The sequence below is a fragment of the Colobus angolensis genome, unplaced genomic scaffold, assembly GCF_000951035.1.
Source record: "Colobus angolensis palliatus isolate OR3802 unplaced genomic scaffold, Cang.pa_1.0 Scaffold255, whole genome shotgun sequence".
Taxonomy (NCBI): Eukaryota; Metazoa; Chordata; class Mammalia; order Primates; family Cercopithecidae; genus Colobus; species Colobus angolensis.
In genome coordinates this window covers 4,327,776-4,352,116 of record NW_012115766.1, presented here as the reverse complement: position 1 = coordinate 4,352,116, position 24,341 = coordinate 4,327,776, and the positions used below count along the sequence as shown (strand labels likewise).

The 24,341-nt window shown below is 45.9% G+C and overlaps 1 protein-coding gene and 1 long non-coding RNA gene across 3 annotated transcripts in view; one reads left to right on the top strand and one right to left on the bottom strand.

The window, feature by feature from the left end:
- MTUS2 (microtubule associated tumor suppressor candidate 2) overlaps positions 1 to 24,341 on the top strand; it is a 655,860-nt gene that overhangs the window by 620,411 nt on the left and 11,108 nt on the right. For both annotated transcript variants that reach the window (XM_011946936.1, XM_011946935.1), the window contains 3 exons: positions 9,318 to 9,532; positions 17,391 to 17,496; positions 22,291 to 22,364. In XM_011946936.1, coding sequence (XP_011802326.1) covers positions 9,318 to 9,532; positions 17,391 to 17,496; positions 22,291 to 22,364 — 395 coding nt within the window. The remainder of the gene's footprint in view (positions 1 to 9,317; positions 9,533 to 17,390; positions 17,497 to 22,290; positions 22,365 to 24,341) is intronic.
- On the bottom strand, positions 5,286 to 17,241 carry LOC105515179. The gene is made up of 3 exons (XR_001002279.1): positions 16,991 to 17,241; positions 14,348 to 14,788; positions 5,286 to 5,711 (listed from the first exon to the last, which is right to left on the bottom strand). It is a non-coding gene; the product is annotated as an uncharacterized LOC105515179 (long non-coding RNA).

Here is a 24,341-nt window from a genome sequence, read left to right as displayed (position 1 = left end):
AGGCAGGAGAATCGCTTAAACCCGGGAGTCAGAGGTTGTTGTGAGCTGAGATCACATCACTGCACTCCAGCAAGAGAGCGAGACTCCATCTCAAAAATAATAACAGTAATAATAAAATGAAATGAAATTTTGCTTCCTACATTTTTTGCTCATTCCTTTGCCCGCCATGACAGCATCTATTCTCCACTATGCCAAGAACGGTGCTTGTCACACAAGAGGTAACATAAAGTCAATGCCAGTTTATTGACTGTTGGCCTGCCTATCTGAACACAGATGCAAAAATGAGGATAGCACTGTCCTTGCCCACTGCTGAGGGAGACAGACAGGTAAAGAGATGTGTTGCAGTTTACAACAACAGCGGGTATTTTTAGGAAGCTACGGTGAGGCAGTTGTCCTCCCTCCCAGTATTACCACACGGGGGCATCGCGGAAGCCCCCACCGGAGGGGTGGACAAGAGGAGAGGCCTCAGCTTATGCTTCAGCCTCTGCTAGGCAGGCCTAGCCCTCCCACACATTGGTCTTAGATCACTTAGTTCCTCCTTCTGAGCCCCTGCCTGCTCTTTGCAAACGGATTAGGACACTTACGGGACCCCATAGGCTTACTGTGGGGAACGGTATGAGGCAGGTGCTTGGCACCCAGGAAGCGCTCGCAGATGTCACCTGTGATTTTCACAGCGCCAGCTCCCTTTTGGTCAGCAGGCCCTAGAGGTGCTGCAGGGACCTGCAGAGATGACAAGAGCCCCAGTGACTCCTGCTCTTTCACTCTTGGTCCATGAACTTTCTGTTATTGTTTTTTTTTTTTGAGATGAAGTCTTGCTCTGTCACCCAGGCTGGAGTGCAGTGGTGCGATCTCGGCTCACTGTAACCTCTGCCTCCCGAGTTCAGGCGATGCTCCTGCCTCAGCCTCCAGAGTAGCTGGGATTAAAGACATGTGCCACCAAGCCCGGCTAATGTTTGTATTTTTAGTAGAGATGGGGTTTCACCATGTTGGCCAGGCTGGTCTCCAACTCCTAACATCGGGTGTTCCGCCTGCTTCAGCCTCCCAAAGGGCTGGGATTATGGGCGTGAGCCACTGTGCCCGGCCATGGTCCATGAACTTTCATCCTTCATTTTCAGCCATTCCTTTCTCACCTCTTAACATTGTCACCAAAAATCAGTAATTAGAGAGAGTAGGGCTCTACAGGGTAGTGTGTCCGGAATCCCAGGCAATTGTGTTTCATGCAGCCCGTCTGACCACCTTGCGGATGTTCCTGTGACCTAACAGGTTTGGACAAAGATATTTGCCACCAAAGGGCATTTTTCAGGCAGCATAGCTCTGCCTGGTGGTCACAGGTTTGTTACAAGGATCTGTGCTGCCAAAAAATAAAAACTCCACTGCATAAAGATGCTCATAATATTTAATCCCATGTAATTTTACACCCAGGAATGTATCCTAAATGAAAAACAAAATGATATATGGGTGAACATATTTGTTGCATTGTCTATAATGGCAAATCTTGGAAACAAACTAATTGTGCAATAATGAGAGAATGTAAATTGTGTTACATGAACATGAGAATATAAAGTCGCCGTAAAATGTTAGGTAGGAAGACATGGGAAATTCCTAACAGGATATTAAGAATTCACACCACTGAAATGCTGTGAAGGGATTGCACAATTTAAATTTTCATTTTCTTTGTGTAGTGACATTAAGGGTAATTTTTTAAATTAAATTTTGTCCTTGACGGTTATTTTGTCTTTTCAATTACTCCCAATCTCTTGAAGAAACAACTTAATCTTTTATCTAACTGTGGTGTTGTCTTTCATCAGTATGTGATGATAGTGACTATTATAGTGACCTAAATATATATAATGTGCATGTAAATATATGTGTGTATGTATATATAAAATGGTAACATGTATATATTATATATACACACAAAGTATTGGTTCATCATTTATTTTATAGCTATTATATATAAAGCTTTCGCTATGACATAAAAGGCCACGTAATATTCTTATTTACGATTTTATTACGAGCTATAGAGCCAGATAGTTCTCTTTTGTTTCCATCTAGTGCTGTAACCTCCTATTTTTGCTGCCTGTTTGGAAAACCAGTGTAAAGTTACAATTATTCAAAAGACTCTTGAGACAGTCATTGAGAGCAAATTGATCTTACTCGATTCTCTTACTCAATTTATGAACTGTGGTTGAAATTAAGCTTGTCTTATAAATGGTTCCAACAGCAATTTTAGTCTGCTGTTGTCTCAAGGATCACACTACATCTTACTGGTTTATACTCAGAAGTTGGTAGATTGATATCTTTATATTATATATGTCTGAGGACATTCCAAATGCAGTTTTAATAATATTTTAGGTATTTTTATGTCAGATGTGTGTGTATTATTCATTGTCAATAAACATCAGTTATTTAAAACTGTACAACAGATTATAATCCTACTTTTGCTTTTCAAATTTATGCTTATGAATTAGAAATGTTATATTGTCTTGGCCAATCATAATCTGATTATTTGAAAATTTATTTTCCCAGCTCCCTAGATTATAGGGGTTTATGATAGTGGTGTCTGCCTTTCACTGTGAAGGACTCAGTGTTTTCACATGAATGGAAATGATGAAAGTGAAACTCCAGGTGTGGTCTAATGCTATTAAATTAGCTTACATTAATCTCCGGCTGAAAAGTGCCCAAATAGATAGACTTCTGAAGGTTTACTAGAGGCAACAGGATATTTATTTCTTTAGGGACTCCATTATTGGAACCATTTCCCCTGGTGCCAGCTGCTCTTATTATCCAATATTTTCTACAAGCCCAGGGCTTACAACAGAGAGCCACCGGAAGAATGTAGGCATCACCTCTCATTTTATGATAGCAATTGGGAATTTGGGGATTGGAGCTATATGTGCAAAAAGTGATTACTTTGTCACTTTATAGACAGCAAAACTGAGGTTTACCCAGTTTGTGATTTATGTAAGACAACAGTGCAGTTCAGGGACAGCCCTTGAATGAAACCCGGTCATTTCTGAGCCCTAGTAGAGTGCGTGATCCATGAGTCGTCCTACCACTGATGTGGGTAAAACTACCAGTGAAATTGAAAAGTCCGACTGCTGGATACCAGAACTTTTGAAAACCCAGACTTCTCTTTAATTATGACAAATAATTTTTTAAATCTTTGTATGTCTAAGTCATGCAAACAATAAATAGGGGTTTAATGAAATATATATTATTACAGGAATTCAATATACAGTGACTCCTATACCTTGGCATCCAACCTCCCAAAGGAGAAAGAGTAGACATAGAGATACAGTTTTATCACAAATGTAATTTTGCAATTACACGGCTTGGCGTGTTGCCTTTTCTAGGTTTAACAATATATTACAGAGGTCATTCCATGATGCTACAAAAAGATTTGCCTTATTTTTTTACTGGTTACCCAAATCCCATTGGCATAGGATTCAGCCTATATGTATATTGGGTTTGTCATCATAATTTAGCCCCCTACTAGTTCCCTAAGGCAAATTATGCTATAGTGGTTGTCGTTGACCCAGTTTTTTGTGCACTTGTGAAATTATCGTGTTAAAAGATATGTGTCATTTAATTTTTTTCACCAATGTACATAAGTTGTTTTTATTCTTTTATGTACGTTTTGTCTGTTTTATTCCATCTATACAAGTCAACTTATTGCCTTGATCTTCTAGAGTTAAAGCTACTGACATTGGCATGTGATAAATAATTTTCACCCATGCAAAACAGCACTTTCTAAAGACAAAATAAATGGTTAGATTTTTTTTTAATTATTTTCATTTGAGTTTTATGTGCTCAATGTATCTCTAGCTAAGAAGTGGTAAGAATGATTCCTAGGTTCCACATACAGCCATGCACCACATAACAACACTGCAGTCAACAACAGACCTCATGCACAAAGGTGGTCCCACAAGATTACACTGCGGCTGAAAAATGTCTATCACCTAGTGACGTCAGAGCCTCACAGCACAATGCATTAGTCACATCTTTGTGGTGATGCTGGTATAAACAAACTGAATGTGCTGGCAATCCTAAAAGAGTCTGGCACATATAATTATGTTCAGTATATAATACTTGATAATATAAATGACTTTGTTACTGGTTTATGTGTTTACTATGCTATATTTGTATTACTATTTTAGAGGGTACTTCTTCTATTTATTATAAAACAAAATTCACTGTAAAACATCCTCAGGCAGGTCCTTCAGGAGATACTGCGGAAGAAGGCATTGTTTTGCTAGGAAATGACAGCTCCATGGGTGTTACTGCCCCTGAGGACCTTCCCTTGGGACAAGATGTGGAGTTAGAAGATGGAGATATTGATGGTCCTGAGCCTGTGTAGGCTTACGCTAATATATGCCTTTGTGTCTTAGTTTTTAACAGAAAAGCTTAAAAAGTAAAATAATTTAAAAATAGAAAAAGGCTTTTAGAATAATGATATAAAGAAAAACCATGTTTGAGCAGCTTTACGGAGTATTTGCATTTTAGGCTGAGTGTTATTACAAAAGAGTCAAAAAGTTTGAAAAAAGAAGTTTGGAAAGTAAAAGGTTATAGTAAGCTGAGGTTAACTTATTTTGAAGACAGAAAAAATTATTTTAAATAAATTTAGTGTAGCCTAAGTGTACAGTGTTTCTCAAGTCTATAGTAGTGCACAGTCATGTCACAGGCCCTCACATTCACTCACCACTCACTGACTCACCCAGAGCAGCTTCCAGTCCTGCAGGCTTCATTCGTGGTAAGTACCCCGTGCAGTTGTACCATTTTTTATCTTTTATACCATAGTTTCACTGTACCCTGTTAATGTGTAGATATGTTTAGATTCACAAATACTTAGCATTGTGCTGTAACTTTCCTACAGTATTCAGTACAGTAACATGTTGTACAGGTTTGCAGCCTAGGAACAACAGGCTACACCATATGGCCGAGGTGGGTAGTAGGCTGTGCCAGCTAGGTGTGTGCGAGTACACTCCATGATGTTTGCACAGTGATGAAATGTCCTAATACAGCATTTCTCAGAACGTATCCCCATCATTAAGCAATGCATGACTGTATATCCATATATGTATATATGTACGTGTGTGTGTGTGTATATTCAACAGTGTTGTGGTAGGGTTTTCACTGTTGTTTTATTTTGCCAGCGTTTGTCTTCACCATTATTATATAGAGTTTTAAAATCAGAATATGAACTTTCCTTCTATAAAAACATCTAAATTTATCCTCTGAGATATACTCCATGTCATGTTAGTGTTTTAAAAATGTTCTTCCTCTCTTTTGGTAAAAATTTTATTGAGATATAATTCACATACCATACAACCCGCCCGTTTAAAGTATACAATGTGGTGGTTTTCAGTGTATTCCGAGTTGTGGAAAGCTGTCACCACAATCCGTTTTAGAACATTTTCATCACCCCGAAAGAAACCCAGATTCTTCCTCTCACACCCATAATGCTGCCGTCCCTGTCATTTCAATTTTGAAAGATATCTTTGCCCTCCAAGGCCGCTGTATCAATTATATTTCACCTGCAGTCCATTGAGTGACAGTTTCCTCATACTCTTCCTGTATTATCAGAACATTTCATCTTTATCAGCCTTGTAGATGAAAAATGATTTCCTGCTTCCATTTGCAAGGGCACTGAGCGTCTGTTCATGTTCCTTGGCTGTTTGTGTTACCTCTCAGTGAGCTTCTTGGTAAACCTAAATACAAACAAATACATCGATGTCACTGCTTTAGTTATCCCATCCACAGGTACATGATACGTGAGGCGAAGGCCACTATGAAGCTACTTCACACTGACCTTTAGAGGGAAGAGCACTTTGCAGACAGGCCCCGTGCGCTGGGAGCTCGTTCCCTGGACTGTCCTAGTGGGCAGCAGGGGACTGTGTTTTTGTCTATAGGGTGACTTCATGCTTTCTCCCCATGTAGATAAAATTCTTGCGTCTCTACTTGACTTAATTTGACTTTGTGTCAGTCTGTCAGTCGCTGTTTTTTAATTGACATTCTATGGTCTTTGTTCTATTTTCTTAACACCCAGTCATCCCAGGATAACCCTATCTTTATGTATCTACCTCTTACCTCTTCTATGATTCCTAAGAGCTTTGTTCGCTCGCTCAACTCCCTGGCGGAATCCTGATGACATGTTTTTCGTTGGAGGGTCTTTAGGGAGAGCTGGAGCTCGAGTAAACTGGGGTCTCAGAACTCCTAGGAACAGGCATGGCCTCACCCCTGCCACCACACCTGAGCCACATTGCCTATCAGTCATTGTTCATTAAATTCCTTGTGTGGGGACTGTAGTCTCCAGTGATCAGAGGAAGGGGAGGACTCTGGGGATCCCCTGCCACGCCCTCAGTACAAGGAACCAGAAAGTCTCTGACCAAGTCTGCCTTTCATACTAACAATTATTAGCAGGTGAGCAAAATGTCGGCTTCCTTCCTGTGCTCCGAAGCTTGGTGCCTTCCAGCTCTTTGTTCCTTAGAAATACCTCACCTAAAAGATCTGCTTGCAACAGATGTGGCAGTATATTCAGAGGCACACCTAACTTGATACCCAAAATGGAGCATTTTTAACACCCTGTCTTCTATACCACAAAATTATGTTCAGCATCTGTTGGAACCCCCGAAAGAGTCCCGCTCTGGGCAGGGGTTGCCGCGAGGGACCACTTGACACCGAAATCACAGCAGAGAGACACTTTTATTTCTAGCGCGCTAGGGTCCCCCGTGCACAAAGATGGCCAAGGGAACCCCGAGCGTTGGTGACAAGCTGCTTATAAAGGCAAAACACCACAAATTCAAACAAGGCGCGAAATTCAAACAAAGCTTTAGGGCGCGAGATGATTGGGGCTTGTACGCATGGGGGGTTTTCCTGGAATTGTTTTTCTGTTTGAATTCTGGGAACATTGGGTGTTTTTCTCAATTACCCATGGCCACCTATCACCCATGGCCACCTGGTGTTGGGTGTTTTCCTCAATCATCCATGGCCACCTGGTGTTGTTTTTCTTATTCCATGGCCTATTTCACATCACCATGTAAAAATCAGTAATACACATCACTTTCCTGACTCACTACATAAATAATTTAAAAAGAAGAAATTTCCATTTTCACTACATTATTTAAATTTATTAATTGAGAAGAATTCAGTGCCACTTCTGTCATATTCCTGCCAAACAGGCGTAAGCTCAATGGAATAAGAAGAAAACCTCAGACGCACTAAATTCAGAGACATTCAACAAGTTTCCTGGCCAGTTCTCTTTAAAAGTGTCCAGGTTCTAAAAGTCAAGGAAAGACTGAGGAACTGTCCCAGCTTGAAGGAGACTAAGGAGACAGGAGCCTCCTTTGGAGCAACTTGTGATTCAGGGCTGGATTCCTTTGCTAGAAAGGACGTCGTCGGAACAACTCGTGAAACGGAAGTAGGTCTGAGCACTGGGCGGCACTATTGTAGCAATGTTTCTTTCCTGATTTTCATGACGGTGCTGTGGTTAAATTGGGGAAAGCCCTTATTTGTAGGGAATATACATGGGGAGATGTGGGGTTCATGGTCCGCAGGTCAGCATCTTACTCTCAAATGGTTCCAGTTACACAGTAATGTCCTTGTACTGTACTTCTATGTTTTCTCTGTGGTTGTGATTTAAAAAATAAAAAGCCCCCAAAAGTTCAAAAACCTGAAAGGTAAGTCACTGTAGCAGTTGTTCAGAACTTAGAGCAACAAAAGCCTTTTTTGAGAAAGAGTCCTTTTCCACCAATATTGTTTCGAATTATTGGTGCAAAGCGCTCATCAAAAGCCAGGGATCTTTTAAAGTCAGTTTGGTTTTCGCTTGTAAATTCTCTACCTACAGTGCATTTCCTTAAGCCTACACATGGAATAAACAGCTCCCACCACCCTGCCCTTGGTGCACCCTGATTGCACTGGGAGATCAGAGTTCTGCATTAAATGATGGGATGTGGGACACTGGCCCAACGGAAGCCCTCGGGTAGGCTAAGAAGACCACTAGGGACAGTGTTAGGCTGCTGGGCTGTGTGAAGGGTGTTAGGACACACAAGGGCAAGGTGCCTGTGTAATATCTAGCCAATCCACCACTTATTTCACCAGAAGAAAAAAACGTTAACATCCCTTAGCTAATTACACTTTTCAGGGCCAAATGTGGCAAAGAAGCCCATTTTATTAGCTGCCTCTATAGCGTGGGACTTCTAATTAGGGTGTTTCAAATGCCATCTAGCAACCTTGGATGTATATTCCCGTCATTGGTAACCACCACTAGAGTGTGGATTATGGTTAATCAGCACCTATACCTGCTCATTCAATTTTAACATAAATGCCAGTGTCTCCCCAGTTCATAGCACAGCGCAGCGAGCATGGTAGATCTTTGCAGAATGAAAATGATGTGTCTGTGTACCTCGGCATTTGCATTTGGGTGTGTGTGTAATCAGCTCCATTTGACCTAGACGTAGTAGATTATCAAGGTCTTGGAAGCAGGTGTGCAGTTCAGGGAGAGGTCTTTAGAATGGAAGCACTTGGCTCTTGCCCACAGCGCAGGAGAGGCACAGACACTAAGACAGAGCAGGCTTGGAGGGGGAGCTCAGGCAGGAGCGGTGGTGGCTAATGTCATTGCCTCATGCCCTGTTCTCAGCTGGCACACTTGAAGCCAACCACGACTCTGTGATTAGGGGTGGAGTGCCTATGCAAAAGAGATACCAAGTAGAAAACTTCAGGGTACTGGAAAGGAAGCCCCCACACCACCTTCTCTGAGATCATCCTGTTTGGCATTTTAGCTAGAAGAGAATAGCCTTAGGGGCCAGGCCCTATTCCTATCTCCAGCTTCCATAGTGTGCAGCTCTCAAGACTTGAGGGACATAAGAGTCACCCAGGGGTTTTGCTGAAAGTTGAGATCCTGAATTCCTGTCTCATGGGCTCTGATTCACCCAGGGCATATTTCAGAGTCTACATTTTTACCAGACACCCAATATTTTTTATATCTGTGGACCACGGACCTTGTGACAACTTGCCCTAGAGGCCTTGCAATCAGAAAGCCCAAATTTGCCTTCCCAGCTCCTTCTGCAGCCACTGGATGACCTTGGGCAAGTCTCCAGACCTCCGTGAGGCTGCAGCTTCTCTTCAACATCCAGCGTCTGTTGTGACTATCTAATGGGTAGAAAGGAAAGCACTTTACAAACCGTGTAGCCCTGCAGAAGTCAGAGGACCTCGCCCTGTTTATTACACCAGCCTTGATGATCTGACCATGGAGGCTGAGTCCTTCCCATGCCTCCTACAGCCATTTTTTAAAGACAGATCTTGTGCTTTGCACCCAGCCTTCCATACAGCAAAGTGCGAGAAACTACAAAAGGAGAAGGAGGAGCTGGAGAGGCGGTTCGAGGACGAGGTGAAGAGGCTGGGCTGGCAGCAGCAGGCCGAGCTCCAGGAGCTGGAGGAGCGGCTGCAGCTGCAATTCGAGGCAGAGATGGCGCGCCTGCAGGAGGAGCACCGTGACCAGCTGCTGAGCATCCGGTGTCAGCACCAGGAGCAGGTCAGTCTGCAGTGCCGCTCGAGCTCTGCTGTTGGGTGATGCGGGTGGCAGGCGGAGGGGATCCAGTGCCCCATTAGCAAGAAGTCCTATTCAGTAGGTGAGCTTTTCAAACAGTTCACTTTCTGAGTTGCTCTTTCTCCTTTCTCCCCCGTCCTCTGTTCTCCTCCAGCCACTCTGGCCTCCTTCACTCTTCCTCAGAGTTTTCACACTTGCTGTGTCCTCTGCCTGGAATGCTCGCCCTCCAGACAGTGCATGGCTCCCTCTTGCCCTCCCTTCCAGACTTTTCTCCAGTGTCACCTTTCTCAGTGAGATCTTGATCCAAAATTATTATTCCTCCCCCCACCACATACACACTCTTTCTGTCCCCCTCCCAGTGTCAGTGTTCCTTCACCACTTATCACTAACACATACATTTTGCTTTTCTACCTTATTTATCATCTTTCTGTTCCCTGAGGGCAGAAAGAATAACAAGCAAACATGTATCTAGCACTCATCCTACACCGGACACTGCTCTAAGCTCTTTACATGAACTGACTCATTTAGTCCTCACAGTTCCCCTAATGAGGAAGGTACCATTCTTATTCCCATTTTACATGGGAGAAAGCCAAGCCCCCATGGTTCAATAATTTGCCAGAACTCACAGACCTGGTCATGGAGAAGCCAGGGTTGAGCCAGTCTGGCTCCACACCCCTGCTGTCAGCCACTAAGTTAGAATTGCCTGCCAGCTCTCCTGCTGGATCCTGGCACCTGGATCCATGCCTGGCGGAGTACCCACAATATCCATTTGCTGAATGAAAGAATGAATGCCAATGGTTAACCTTCGCCCAGAAACCTTACTGGAGAGGAAAATGCATCCATGGACTAACCAGAGGATAATTCCCAGGGAGCTTGTCAGTATGAAAGCTGGAAGGAGGCAGGTCCTGCCACCCCCACGGCAGCCACCCTGTCCATGACTGCCGTTAGTACTGATGAGAGGCAGGCGGACGATTCAATGTACCCACCCTGCTTCCATGAGCACTGCTCCTTTCTTTTCTCTTGTTTCTAAGTTCTCCAGCTCCGGTGCCTTCATCCCCACCTTCTAATTGGTGTGTTGCTTTATATAGTGTGCGTATGATATGCTTAAGGTAAGTTGATGTTTGTGAAGGGCACCCTTTAAATCTCACGTGGCATTCAGGTTAGTGTCGAGTGGCCTCTTCATTGTCAGAAACCCTTGGGCTGCCCTCCTCAGCTGCTTCCAAATGGACACCCCAGACAGCAATACCCACGCAGCCCTCCCACTGCCCCAGAAGAGGCTTGTGAATCTTAGGGGACCTGGGAGAAATTTAGGAGTAATACTAATTGCTGTCATTGTAATAAAAAACCTCTCTTACTTGATGGCATTTTATTCTAGACAGTATCTCAGGTTAGTCATTCTCCTTTCCTAGAGGCCTCTAAAAACCAGACACACCTCCCTGTTTGAGGTGGGTTAGACCGTAGAGACTAGGAAACAGAATAGGTTACAGCTAAAGTTACCTGTTGGTGTTAAGATGCGAAACTGAACCCCTGGCGTTGTGCCTCCTAGTCTGTCTGCGTGTAACTCCTGTCAGGAGACATTTGCACGGGCCGCCGTCTACAGTCTTACTCATTTTACGGCCGCTTTGTACATCTCAAGCCTGGTGTGAATACCAACTTGTTCTGTGCCTCTGTATCTATGGGCCGTTCATTCCCAGTTTTACACAGAACACGTTTATACCCGTGTTTACCAAAGGCCTCTGATCTGAAGGTCTGAGTTGGTTGAGAAGATGCCAGAAGGTGAGGAGGAGGGGTAAGAGGTGGTCTGCAGACAGGAGACGCTGACCAAAGGCTCATGTGGTGGTGTCCTGGAGCTGAGGCACTGCTGGGGCGGGGGGGGGCATGTCCACTCGAGGGCCAGGACGCCTCGCTGAGGCCTCACCTGTGCAGAAGTATGTGCCAAGAGGTGTGCTTCACACTCTTTGTAAAGCCAGGACATGGCAGCCTTTTAGATATTTCCAGCTGGAGTGATGAAAGGAAAGAAACCCTTGACGTTTCCACATGAAAATGACTTACATAAGCTACCTGGGCGTCATTCAAACATGTTCTGTTGTATGAGAGCTCTGTGCTCTGTTCATGATCCTTTATGATAGCAAAAGCTGTGTATTTATTGACTGATTCACCTGTGCAAAGAATATTTATGGAATGTGCGTTGTATGTATGCAAAGCGCCATGACAGGATACTGCAAGAGATACTAAGATGTATAAAATGTGGGCTTGCTTTTCTATCCATTGAGGAAGCTTCGAGATAAGTGCCCAAGGAACTGTCACGTGGGTGAGAAATGCAGACAGCGTGTGGAGGAATTGAGAGTTTCACATCTTATCCTCACAGCTGGAAGTGTCAGAAATCATATCTGAATGCTTTACATTTGGCTGAATCTTTCCTACAGAAACCCATTGGTTTGGGGGAACCAGAGAGTCAAGCCTATGAATTATTCAGGACCCTGATTCTGCTCCTGCTGCAGAATGTTGGCTGTTTCCCCCGGCTTCAGTTTCCCTAGCAGAGACCATGCAGGAAGTGAGGAAGATGAAATGCACCCCAGGCCAATAGTCTACCTACCAGATAGAATCAGTGTTCCTGTTTAGTGGGGGAGGAGACTCAAGGGTGTGTGACTGAGATGGAGATGGGGATGATCCGTGGTTTCAGAGTCCTTGGTGGACTCTCCACTCTTGGGGCCTCCTTCTCAGGGATGGTTGCACTGGGCAGTGCTAACCCCACAGATAGCGACATCTCTGTCCTTCTGGAACCTTCAAAATCAGGTTCACTGGCTTCGCATCTCCTCATGACCCTGTGGCCCCCAACAGTTGGCAGCAGGGGCAGGTGCTGCTTCACTTCTGACACGCAGGATTTTCTGAGGCTGCAAATATCACTTTACTCAAACTGGGACTTGCCGGCAGAGGCAGGCTGACCTCTGGCTTTTCAGCAGCACCTCCTTCATGGATTTCAAATGAAGTCAGCCAGAGCTGCTTCTTGCTTGGCCCCCCCGCCATCTCATGGGGCACGGGCTGGCTCTCTGCCACAGACTCTCTGCCTGTGTGCCCTGGCTACACAGGTGGGTACTTGGAGAACTGGCAAAACACCCCTCCTCAGCCTCCGCTCACACTATTTGAATCAGAATCACTGATGAGACCTGGCAGCAGGTTGTTTCTGGACTGTCCCAGGGAATTTCTGTGTACAGCCCGGGCCCGGCACCACAAGCATCATGGGAGCTGCAGGACCCTGCTGGCTCGAGTTAAGGACCTGAGGGAGGGGTGGTGGTGGTCTTGCTTCTTGGCTGTCTTAAGTGAGTTTAAAGACAAGATGTAACTCTTATTTTCAAGGTGCAGTGATAAAGGTGTTTAGTGTGTGACAGCCAGCTCTCCTTCTATAGCAAGCTGCACATCAACAGATGCCACATGGCCACAGCTTCCCTTTATCACAGCACGCAAAACAGACTCACTGTAAACACACACGCATTTTCCTTTTTTGCCCCAAACATGGTCAGCCCAGCTTCCAGCCCTGGTTTCTGGGCTGCCTTTGACTGTCCCCACACGTAGGCAGCCACAGAGCCTGGCATGCAAGGATCAGGCATGTGACCTTTGACCCATTCCTCCAAGACCCTAAGTTTGTCTTACTCCACGACTTGCTCCAAAGTCCCTCGCTTCGGGGACTGCCTGTCTGGATGCATGACGATTCTGCTCCATCAAGGCTCAGCAGACATTCCTCCTCCACAGGGAGCAGCAGAGCTCAGCCTTTGGAGTTTAAATGTTGCTTTGTCTCTTATCCAGCATTTTTTTTTTTTTTTTTTTTTGGAGACGGAGTCTCGCTCTGCTGCCGGGGCTGGAGTGCAGTGGCTAGATCTCAGCTCATTGCAAGCTCCGCCTCCCGGGTTCACGCCATTCTCCTGCCTCAGCCTCCCGAGTAGCTGGGACTACAGGCGCCCGCCACCTCGCCCGGCTAGTTTTTTGTATTTTTAGTAGAGACGGGGTTTCACCGTGTTAGCCAGGATGGTCTCGATCTCCTGACCTCGTGATCCGCCCGTCTCGGCCTCCCAAAGTGCTGGGATTACAGGCTTGAGCCACCGCACCCGGCCTCAGGATGTACTTTCTATGCTTCCGTAAGGAAATCATTTTAAACTAAATGACTCAAGGAAAAGCATCCCAGGATTAATCCAAACGTACAGAGGCCACTTTGTCCATCATCTGCATTATGCCTCCTTAGCCCTCCTGCAGAGCAGGCTCACAGCTGCTGTGCAGCAGAAACCACATTCTCTCTAATCAAATAGAAAGAGATCCCTGAGGGCCCTCCGTCTCCCAGCACCAGAGCCTGCCATCAGCCCAGAGGTTCCATGCTCCGGAGGAGGCGGTGCAGTGGAGACGGGGCCTCTCTCAACACCTGCCTGTGTGGAGGGCTGCAGAGGGGCAGAGGCACAGCCCGGCATGGGATGACAGCAGACTGGGAGCTCTGGCATGGCTCTGAGCCAGTGTCCAGGATACTGCAACCCATGACCAAGTGAAGGAGGGCCCCCTCATTATCTAAAAAGGAAAGTCATTAAGAGAGCGTGGGAGAGAGTGGGCCTGGGCAGGCTCCCTCTCTCTCATGCCATGTGGATGGGCGCAAATGGGAGTTGAATCTGGTTTGGGTTTAATGAATGAAGCCGAGACAATGTAAAACACACGTTTCTTCATTTGAAATCTAAGTCTTCTCCAAGTGACTTGCCAAAGCCCCAGATCGTTGCATTTTGTAAATGGCTAAATGAAGTCAAACCACAGCTATACTCTTACCCATCTGAGAGGGTGGTCTTGCAACCCTGTGCTCTGCTGTCAGTCAGCCCAGCTGAATAGCAGGCAGCTGCGGGAATGGAGTCATGTCACAGGGAACAGCTGCTTTTCCATAGAACGAGGACTACTGGATGTCCGTGTTGACAGACACCTCCATGGCACAGGCCAGAACTCTCTCTATGGAGGGAGGAGGACGGCCCAGTGGTGGTCTAAGGGGCCTCACCAGGGTTCTAAATGGAAGAGAAGGATGCTTCAGCCAGCCCAAGTTTGCCATAGGCCATAATGGTCAAGCACTTTTGTCTTTGATTTGGTCATCTTCAATGCATAGAAAGATCTTGTGCTTTCCTTGGGTCACCTTGTTTAAATCTCCTCCAATTCCTTCTGGTTTCAAGGTCCTCTCAGGCTGGGAATTCTTACTGGCTGCTTCATAAATGTAAACCTGTGCTGTAGAAAGAAGCCAAGAACCACAGGAGAAGAAGTTGTATGGATGAATACTATGACAAGAAAGAGGATGGCCAGCAGTAGACAGCTCCTTCCTCTTGGAGAGAACATTTTTTAAAACCATAAAGTTGCATGAAACCTAAATTACTAAAGAGCAGGGATTCTTGTGTTCAGATTTTTTGACTCGTGGGCTCCCTTTAGTTTCTTTCCTAACATACTGGGCATTTCTCTAATTCCATATGAACTTTTAGAGTTAGGAGATCAGTGATTTCATTCATAAAAGCACCTCTGAAAGGTTGTAAGGAATATATGATGCCATTACATTACCCTTACTACAATGGGCATGGTATTCCATCACCACTGAATCAAAGGCTTTTTACCTTCCAGCAAACCAGAATGGCATACATTGATGCCATAAACACAGTGTAGTATTGCTGGTCAGGGCACATCCACCTCCTGGGACTCATAGGACTCTTCTGAAACTTAGTTCTTCCATCTGTCTGTCTTTTCTGAAACCACTCATCATTTGTGTAAGCACCCAATAAATTAGAATCACGCCAAGGACCGATGAAAGGTTTTTTGCTCTCCTGAACTGTGTGGCAGCCCTCCAAACAGTGTATGTGTGGGGGGGGAGGGTGCAGGGGGGGTGCTGTGTTTTTACAGTGTGCTATGGCCTGAGTGACATCCGTAATGGAGCAGAAAGAAGAGATATTTCCTTTTTAAGCTAGTGATTTATTTTTCCAACAGATTGAAAGGTTTTGGACAAAGATTCCATGAAAACCTCCTGTAAACAGGAATTGGACAATTAAATACTGTTGTAATCAGCCTTTCTGCTTGTGGGTTTATAGCTCCGAGCTTCAAGTAAATACCGTTTGATCAAGAATGGCCTTTAAATGCGAGCGAGTCATTGTGCACCGTGTCCGTCCTCACACTGCGACGCAGCTTTGCTAATGCCATGGGTCCGCTCTTGGTTTTGCCCAGTGATGCTTGTTTTAGTGGATGAAGTTCTCGTTTACCAGAAGAAAGAGAAGTCGGGATAATTTTTTGATGAAATAACAGTATCCAGAATGGGAATCCACCCCTTTTTAAATCAGATATATCCCCATGTGTCAGCTTCACAGGCAGGCTTCTTTTCTTGGGGAGAACCCTTTCTCCATTCAGATCAAAGGTCAGCCCATGAATTCTCCCCAGAGAAATGGAGCCTCAGACGTGGCTGAATATGACCAGCTAGAAGCAAGGTCTTCTTAACTGGGCCACCAAGGGGCTTCAGGACCAGCGCACATTTTCTAGTTCAGTGGTTTTCAAATGCCAAGTTTTGACACATGAGTAGCTTGTGAAATAAATGTAGCGGCCTCTAACTAGTGTTTTGTAAAACGAAGTAAAACAGAGGAAGCATTTTTAAACCAGACGTTTCCAAATGGAAGGGGGAGTTTTGTTTTTGTGAAACTTTGGTTTTGGGTGTGGTTGTGTGTGGGTGTGTGCACTGTGGTATTGGGTACAATGGTGATTTTTGCAGTGGATCACTGACAGAGAACTTGGATCAACACTGTTGTAGTGTATCCAGGAGAGATTTGCAATGATAGGGAGAGGTCGTTTTAGGCAATTACTCCTGCAAGTCATGTATTTGAAGTTAAAACAACAGCCGCAGTCACAATAACAAAAACAGTAAACCTGGTAGACAGGAAGGTGAGGGGTAGGGGAGGGGGTCAGGAAACATGAAAATGAAGAATCCTGGACTGGACTGGCTGCACTACTTGCAATTAAACTCCTAGAAGCGTTCCTGCAGCTGGGAAGCAGCAGCCCTTACCAGGAGCACCACGTTGCCTGAGCAGAAAGTGCAAGTTATAATCTGGGGGGCAGCCTTGTGTTTAAAAAGAGACACGCAGACCTCCCAGCCTCACCTGGTATTGGCGAGAGAATCCTAAGGTGTCCGTTGCTGGTCTTGCTTGGGGGAGGTCAACACAGAACAATAGTGCATTCGAAAGAGCTTCACCTTTGAAGTCAGACAGACCTGGGTCTCACTACTAGCTCTGCCATTTATTAGCCCTTGGGCAAAACATTTCAAATTTCTCTGAGCCTCAGTTTCCACGTCTGTCAATTGGGCATAAAAAGATCTACTTCATAAGGTGGCTCTGAGGGTTATGTAGAGTAACGTATCTCGACGTATCTCGGGCAGCCTAATAAGTATTCGTTCCCTCGGTTTACCTTGTGTACTGTAGCTCCCCCTGCCTCTGGGAAACAGACCACCTCGTAGGGAGGACCCATTTCTTTTCCTTTGCCATCATCGCTCATAGCGGTGCAAGGGGATGGAATAGGAGTGGGAAGGGGATGGTCCGGGAGCCACACTCAGGACTCTAAAGAGGTACCTCAGGCAGTGACCCCCTGCCTGGAGTTGGATCCTCCTGCAAAGAGCCAGGTTGTGGCAGTGACCTCCTCTTGACTCTGAGGGCTGCCACATCACCACCAAAGTCCAACTTGCCTGCTTCAGTACGAGGCTGTGACTTGTCATTGATGTTTCAGGTCATGGACCTTTTCCTCTCACGGAATTCCACTTCTGTTCTCCAAGCAGCTCTCTGTCTAACCGGTAACTGCGACTCTCCTCCAGGTGGAAGATCTCACCGCCAGCCATGAGGCTGCTCTCCTAGAGATGGAAAATAACCACACAGTTGCCATCACAATCCTGCAGGATGACCATGACCACAAAGTCCAAGGTAGCTCCCAGCCTCGTGTGCAGCAGGCAGGGGTGGGTGGTGCAAGCCGAGCCTTTCCTGCTGCAGGTGTGTGGAGCCCCCCTTCCTCTATTGTTCCTCCTTTCGTGTCTTTCCCTCCTGCTGCATTTTTTTCTGTTGGCTCCTGGGAAAAGAAGAGATAGGAATTAAGGATCCAGGTAGCTAGCCGCTCCTTTCTTCCAATGCAGTTATCCTCAACCTGGCTGAATACTGGAATTCCCAGTCCTCTGGGGAGCTATAGCAAAAGACCAATGCCAGCCTCAGTCCCACCCCAGGGATTCTGATGTCCTTGATCCGTAGTGCAGTGTAAGCATCAAGATTTCTTAAGACTCCTTAGGTGATTCTAATGTCTAGCCACACTTGAGGGCCACTGTCTAAAGTAGGTGTGGAAATAGTGCACTTTATAGTTTTTTTTCCAGTTATTTTTTGTTTTTTGTTTTTGTTTTTGTTTTTTTTTAGACAGAGTCTCACTCTGTTGCCCAGGCTGGAGTGCAGTGATGTGATCTCAGTTCACTGCAACTTCTGCCTCCTGGGTTCGAGCAATTCTCCAGCCTCAGCTAGAGCCTCTAGCTCAAGTAGCTGGGATTACAGGCACCCGCTACCACACCCAGCTAGGCTTTATGATTTTTATGGCCTTATAAAAACAAATGGAAGCCCCGGCATGGATACACTTTCCTCATATTTGTGATGCTTTCCTGGCCCCTGCAGCGTCTGTTTGGATCGGGATATCCAGAGCTGACACTCAGAGACCACATTCACCATGGGTATGCATTGAGTCTCCAGATCTTTCTTTTTACATTTTTGTAACTTTGAATTATCTTTGGGTTTTATGTGGGTCGTAACAGCATCATTACTAAGTTCCAGTGAGATTTTCCTTTGTGAAAGAAGCAGCATTTTATACTTTCACATGCATTTGCATTAATACATACAATTTATTTTTCAACTTCCTCTCGCTTTACTTTTCCCTCCCAGTCAGCTGGTTGTTAAAATGTGTATTAAAGGCTGGGAGCAGTGGCTCACACCTGTAATCCCAGCACTTTGGGAGGCTGAGGCAGGTGGATCACTTGAAGTCAGGCGTTTGAGACCAGCCTGGCCAACATGGTGAAATCCTGTCTCTACTAAAAATACAAAAATTGGGCTGGGCGTAGTGGCTCACACCTGTAATCCCAGCACTTTGGGAGGCTGAGGCAGGTGGATCACTTGAAGTCAGGCGTTCAAGACTAGCCTGGCAAACATGGCGAAACCCCATCTCTATCAAAACTACAAAAATTAGCCAGGTGTGGTGGCCTGGCTACATGGGAGGCTGAGGCAGGAGAATCGCTTGAACCCCGGGAGGCAGAGGTTGCAGTGAGTCGAGATTGCACCATTGCACTCCAGCAACAAGATTGAAACTCCGCCTCAAAAAAAAAAAGTGTGTATTAAAAGCAACGACAGTTAACAATACATTGATAAACTTTTACAATTTTACAATTTGAGAATTAGCATCAGAGTTTTTATTATTGTAAAAATGTTCTCTGTGAACAAGACCCAGTGTGCCATAACCAAGGTCTGTGTTATTGTCGCCCTTAAGCACCACCCCCACTGCCTCTGGGAGCTATTAGTAAGTGACCAAGCTGGAGGCAAGGGCCGGCATTTTCCTGGGGACTAGTTAAATGGATTGCCTGGGTCCTGTTAGTATGTCTCACACTCAGAGTACTGGCCCCTACCCTTGGCTACACATTGGAACCACCTGGAAGTTTTTAAAAATACACTGATGTGTGGCTCCCTACCTCTGATGTTCCAATTTAATTGCTCTGGGGTGCAGCCCAGGCATCAGAAGGCTTTCAGACTCCTTAGGTGATTCTAATATGCAGGAAAACTTGAGAACCACTGTGTGAAACACCATATTAAGCATGAGACAGTGTCGTGAGTTTGAAATAAAGAAATACATGATGAAGACACAGATATTAGCAGTGGTTTGTGTCATCTTCAGAATGGATACTGCCTCTTCTTTTCCCTTGGGGCACTGGGATCCTTTGAAAACACCCTGAAATCTGTCACGAGAGGAAGCTGGTCTCACGCGAGAGAACATGAACGGAAATGTGCAGTGAGCCATGGTGTTACGTTTTCTTTCTGGATTTTCACATAAATAGATCTGGTGGATTTTTCTGACTAATGAAGTCTCACTCAGACACCACATTCAAGGTCTGTGAATTATAAATGATGTCAAGGCCATGTGGGTGCAGGTAATGGTAGCTAAAAAATGTATTATTATGGTCAGGATGCTGCTCTGGATGACTGTAACACTAATCATTTAGTCAGAGGCAGGCAGACCGGAAAGGCCACATGGTTCTCTATCAATGAAATCAACACAAACATTTCTTTTCCAAATGTAAATGTCAGCTGTAACAGCTGCATTTCTTAGTGACCCTTACCACCATTAGTTAAGAGATTTGAGTGAATGAAAACCACAAAGTCTTTCCTAACTGCAGCTCACGCCACACAGAACGGTGAAGGTCGGTCTCCAGTATGCTGCCGTTCTGAGCGTATGATCCAGGCTGATGAATGAGACCCTCCTCCCTCTCGTTACAACATGAAAACAAATTGCTTGTGTAGCCAGAATGAGATGGGCTTCACCCAGCTAATAAGACTCTTCCCATCTGGAGGAAAGTAGAATCCATTTGCTTAATAACTCTCACATGACATCTCTTTCTGCCCAACTTACAAAGTATTGCTGGGATGACACTGTTCACGGAACAGAGTTGTTTCAAACCCTCCAAGAGGAACCAGTCCAATTAGTTCTTCCTTGCATCTGAGTTGTCTTAACACTGAATCTTTGCTGAAGCAAATCCCAGGGATGTGTGGTTCTCAGACTGCAGCCAAGAGGCTACCAAGGTATCCGTGTAGACACAGCACTGAGCCTGGCTGGCGAGCCCGGCTGGCAGGATGGCTGCTCGCAGCTCCACTGCTTTCCTCAGCCGCAGATGGCTGCTTTGCAGGGGGAAGAAAGAGTGATCCTGGGAGGGGAAGAAGATGCGATTTACTGTTAATTACCTAGTTATCTTGCCATGAGGACAGTTTAGAGAATCAGTGAATAACGTGAACAAAGGATCTGACATGGGCAGGATGGTGGTACAGCTGAACGCAGCAGTGTTTGTGTGTGTGTGTGTGTGTGTGTGGTGGGAGGTATGGGGAGACGTGGATGTGTGTGTGTGGTGTGGGAACTATGGGGGAATGCAGGTGTGTGTGTGTGGTGGGAGGTACGGGGGGATGCGGGTGTGTGTGTGTGGTGGGAGGTATGGGGGAATGCAGGTGTGTGTGTGTGGTGTGGGAACTATGGGGGAATGCAGGTGTGTGTGTGTGGTGGGAGGTACGGGGGGATGCGGGTGTGTGTGTGTGGTGGGAGGTATGGGGGAATGCAGGTGTGTGTGTGTGGTGGGAGGTATGGGGGAATGCAGGTGTGTGTGTGTGGTGAGGTACGGGGGGATGCGGGTGTGTGTGTGTGGTGGGAGGTACGGGGGGATGCGGGTGTGTGTGTGTGGTGGGAGGTACGGGGGGATGCGGGTGTGTGTGTGTGGTGGGAGGTACGGGGGATGGGGATGTGTGTGTGGTATGTGAGCCAGTGTTTATAGTGTGTGCAGTGTGTGAGTGTGCATGTGTGTGTATATGTGTGATATGTTTATGGGGAGTGTGTGGTGTGTGGTATGTGTATGTGGTGTATGGGGGGGTGGGTATGTGTTGTGACAAAGGTGTGGGTGCTGTAAGGATGGGGGAGGGCATGTGTGTGTGTTTGTGTAAATGTGTATGGATTTGGAGGTGTGTGAGCGTGGCAGGCTATGAGGGTGTGATTGGTGTGTGTGGGTGTGTTATGCGTGTGTGTGTTGTATGTGTGTGGTAGGTGTGTATGTGGTATATATGTGTGGTGTGTGTAGTGTATATATGTGGGGATGAGGAATGTGTGTGGTGTGTGTGTAGTGGGTGTGTGGTGGAGGTTTGTATGTGGTATATATGTGTATGTGGGATGTGTGCAGTGTGTGTGGGGGTGTGGGGGGCATGATGTGTGTGGTATGTGTGGGGGATGTGTGTGGTATATGTATGTGGGGGAGTATGTGCAGGAGTGTGTGTGATAGGTGTATATATGTGTGTGGCATATAGTGTATGTAGTTGGTGTGTATGTGTGGCATATAGTGTGTGTTTGCGATTGTGTGTGTGGTGTGTGTGGCATGTGGTGTATGTGTGTGCATGTGGTATGTGTATGTGATGTATGTGGAAGGTGTGTATTGTATGTGCTCTTGTAGGTAGTGTGTGTATGTGATGTGTGTGTGTCTGATGTGTGTGGTAGGTGTGTATGTGTGGTGGTGTGTATGTGATTGTGTGTCATAGGTGTGTGTGTAGTGTGTGGTGTGTGCATATGTGATGTGTGTGGTAGATGTGTGTGTGGCGTGTGGTGTGTGTGATGTGTGTGTGGTAGGTGTGTGTGTGGTGTGTGTATGTGATGAGTGTGTGACGTGTGTGTGTGTGTAGTGTGTGCTGTGTGTGTGTTCATATGTGCTCTCTCTGCCCCCATCTTCTCTTTTTCCCTCCCTTTCCCCAGTCCCTTCTTTCTTTCTCTCTCCTAAATACTAACCCGTTCATCACATACAATTTCAAACCAGTGGAGGAGTCCCCATAGGCTTGAATCTGCTATACAGGAGTCATTGATTTACCTGAAGTCACGAGTCTTAGTCTGCCAAAAGAGCCTTGTTTTATCCTTTTCAAAAGAAAGACCAACTTAACAGTTTCATGTCCTCTTTCCAGAATTGATGTCCACTCATGAGCTTGAAAAGAAAGAATTGGAAGAAAATTTTGAAAAACTGCGGCTGTCATTGCAGGTTAGTATTTCTTTAATTTTCTTACCTGATACCAAGATAATGGCAGCATCGTTATTCGCACCCACAGACATTCATTCAGCACCTATCGGGTACTAAATCCTGTACTAAATGTTGGAATATAAGGTAAATAAGTCATACTCCCTACCCTGAAGAAATGTGCTGTCTACTCGGAGAGCTGTGATGCAAATAGTAACAGAAAACAGGTAACACATACTTGCCCCAAATGAATAATACAGTTAGTGAATGCTACAGACATTCAGAGAGATTACTCTGCACTTGCCGTGGTCTGGAGTATCCAAGGAGTAACTGAGCTATGTTCAAAGCCAGAGGAGGACTTGGGGAAGAGAGTGTTCTAGGCAGGGGAAATGGTGCAAGGAGGGTTTTGCAGGTCAGAATTCACATGCTCTGAGACTTACAAAAGGGGCCGCAGTTACCTGGAGGTGGCTGAGATGAAAAATACCTTCTCTGCCTCTCACTGTCACCTTTAGGAAACGCTGGTCTCAGATGCCAGAGGAGCTGCCTGGTGTCCTGCAGGCCTCTAAGGAGAGAATGCAGGGTGTCCCAGATCACCTGTCTCCTTCCTGCTTCCTTCCTGCCTGACAGAGACCCAGGCAGCTGCTTCTGTGAAAAGACATTGACAACCGCCAGCCCCATGGAGGAGCTGCCTGGGAAGCCAGGGGGACGCGGGGGGCCCTGCTTCCATTTCCAAATGTAGCAGTTCCAATCACAGCAAAATTATTTTTTAAATGCTGGCACACTCTCATCTGGAAATTGTGGGCGGTGAATCCCATAGCTGTAATACATAGGCAGGAATTCTGCTGCTTTGATGGCTCGCTTTCCTCTGGCAACATACATGGCACTGAGCCTGCCTCGCCAAGAGTCCAGGACTGTGGAGAGACCCAGGGTCACACTCTCCAGTGTGTTTTGCCTGCACAGTGCTCGTGTGGTTTGCCCTTGGCCAGTGAACCCCAGACTGCCTTCCTCGGATACACATCCTGCACCAATAGTTGCACCATCCTTAAAGGAACACAAATCAGGAAAGTGAGAGCCGTACAGCGATACCACAAAAACCCCAGCCAATCCCAAACCCAAAGAAATGAGAGTTTTTGTCTCGTCTGGGAGTCTGTGCCCTGCCACTGACACCAGATGGTCCTGAACGGGGCATATGTTCGTTGTGACTCTCCGTCCAGCAGAATCCGTTTGGGCTGGAGGTTATTTGGTGCGAGGAGGGTGGAATTGCTCAAGCCAACCTCCTTGGTCTACAGGCACCTGGAGAAACAGGTTTGGTGGTTAGAGATTTGAATTTTTGTTTAAATCCCCGCTGCACCAGCTCTTACTAGCTTTCACATCTTGGAGAGTTATGTAGCCTCTGTAAACCTTAGTTTACTCTTTAAAATAAGGATGATGACAGTACTTTTCTCAAGGTGTGAACAGGTTAAGGAAAATAACGTGTCAGAAGGGCCTAGCCCTGGGTTGGCTTAGGTCAGTGCTAATAAGTGGCAGCTATTGTGACTATTGTAATAATAACAAGCGTTGTTACATTTATTGTGGTTATCGTCATGATGTCGGTTGACTCCCCAGTGACCCATACTGGGTCAGGCTACCAGCCGGGTCTTTGTGCATGACATAAAGAAGCCAGCCCAAGTTAGCTGCAGCAGCGTGTTCTCTCCCTGCAGCTCTGTTTTGAGTAATGGTGAATAAGGCAGAAACATCAGTTTGGTATTTTAGATCCATCCTACGTTGTAATTGCCTGAAGAGTTTGCTGTTGTTTTATTTTTTAATGGAGGGAAAGAGGTTTAAAAGAAACGCTTTCTCGGGCAACACTGAGGAGGTTTGGTGTAGGAGCCATGGAGGGAGAGTCATTTTTATAGTCAGTACAGCAGGTGACCTGTGCTGCGGGCCTGGAGGGGCTGCCTGGGCTGCGATGAACGTTTCAGCTCATAGGCCTGCAAGCTCCCACCTGCAGCGTACTGCCCC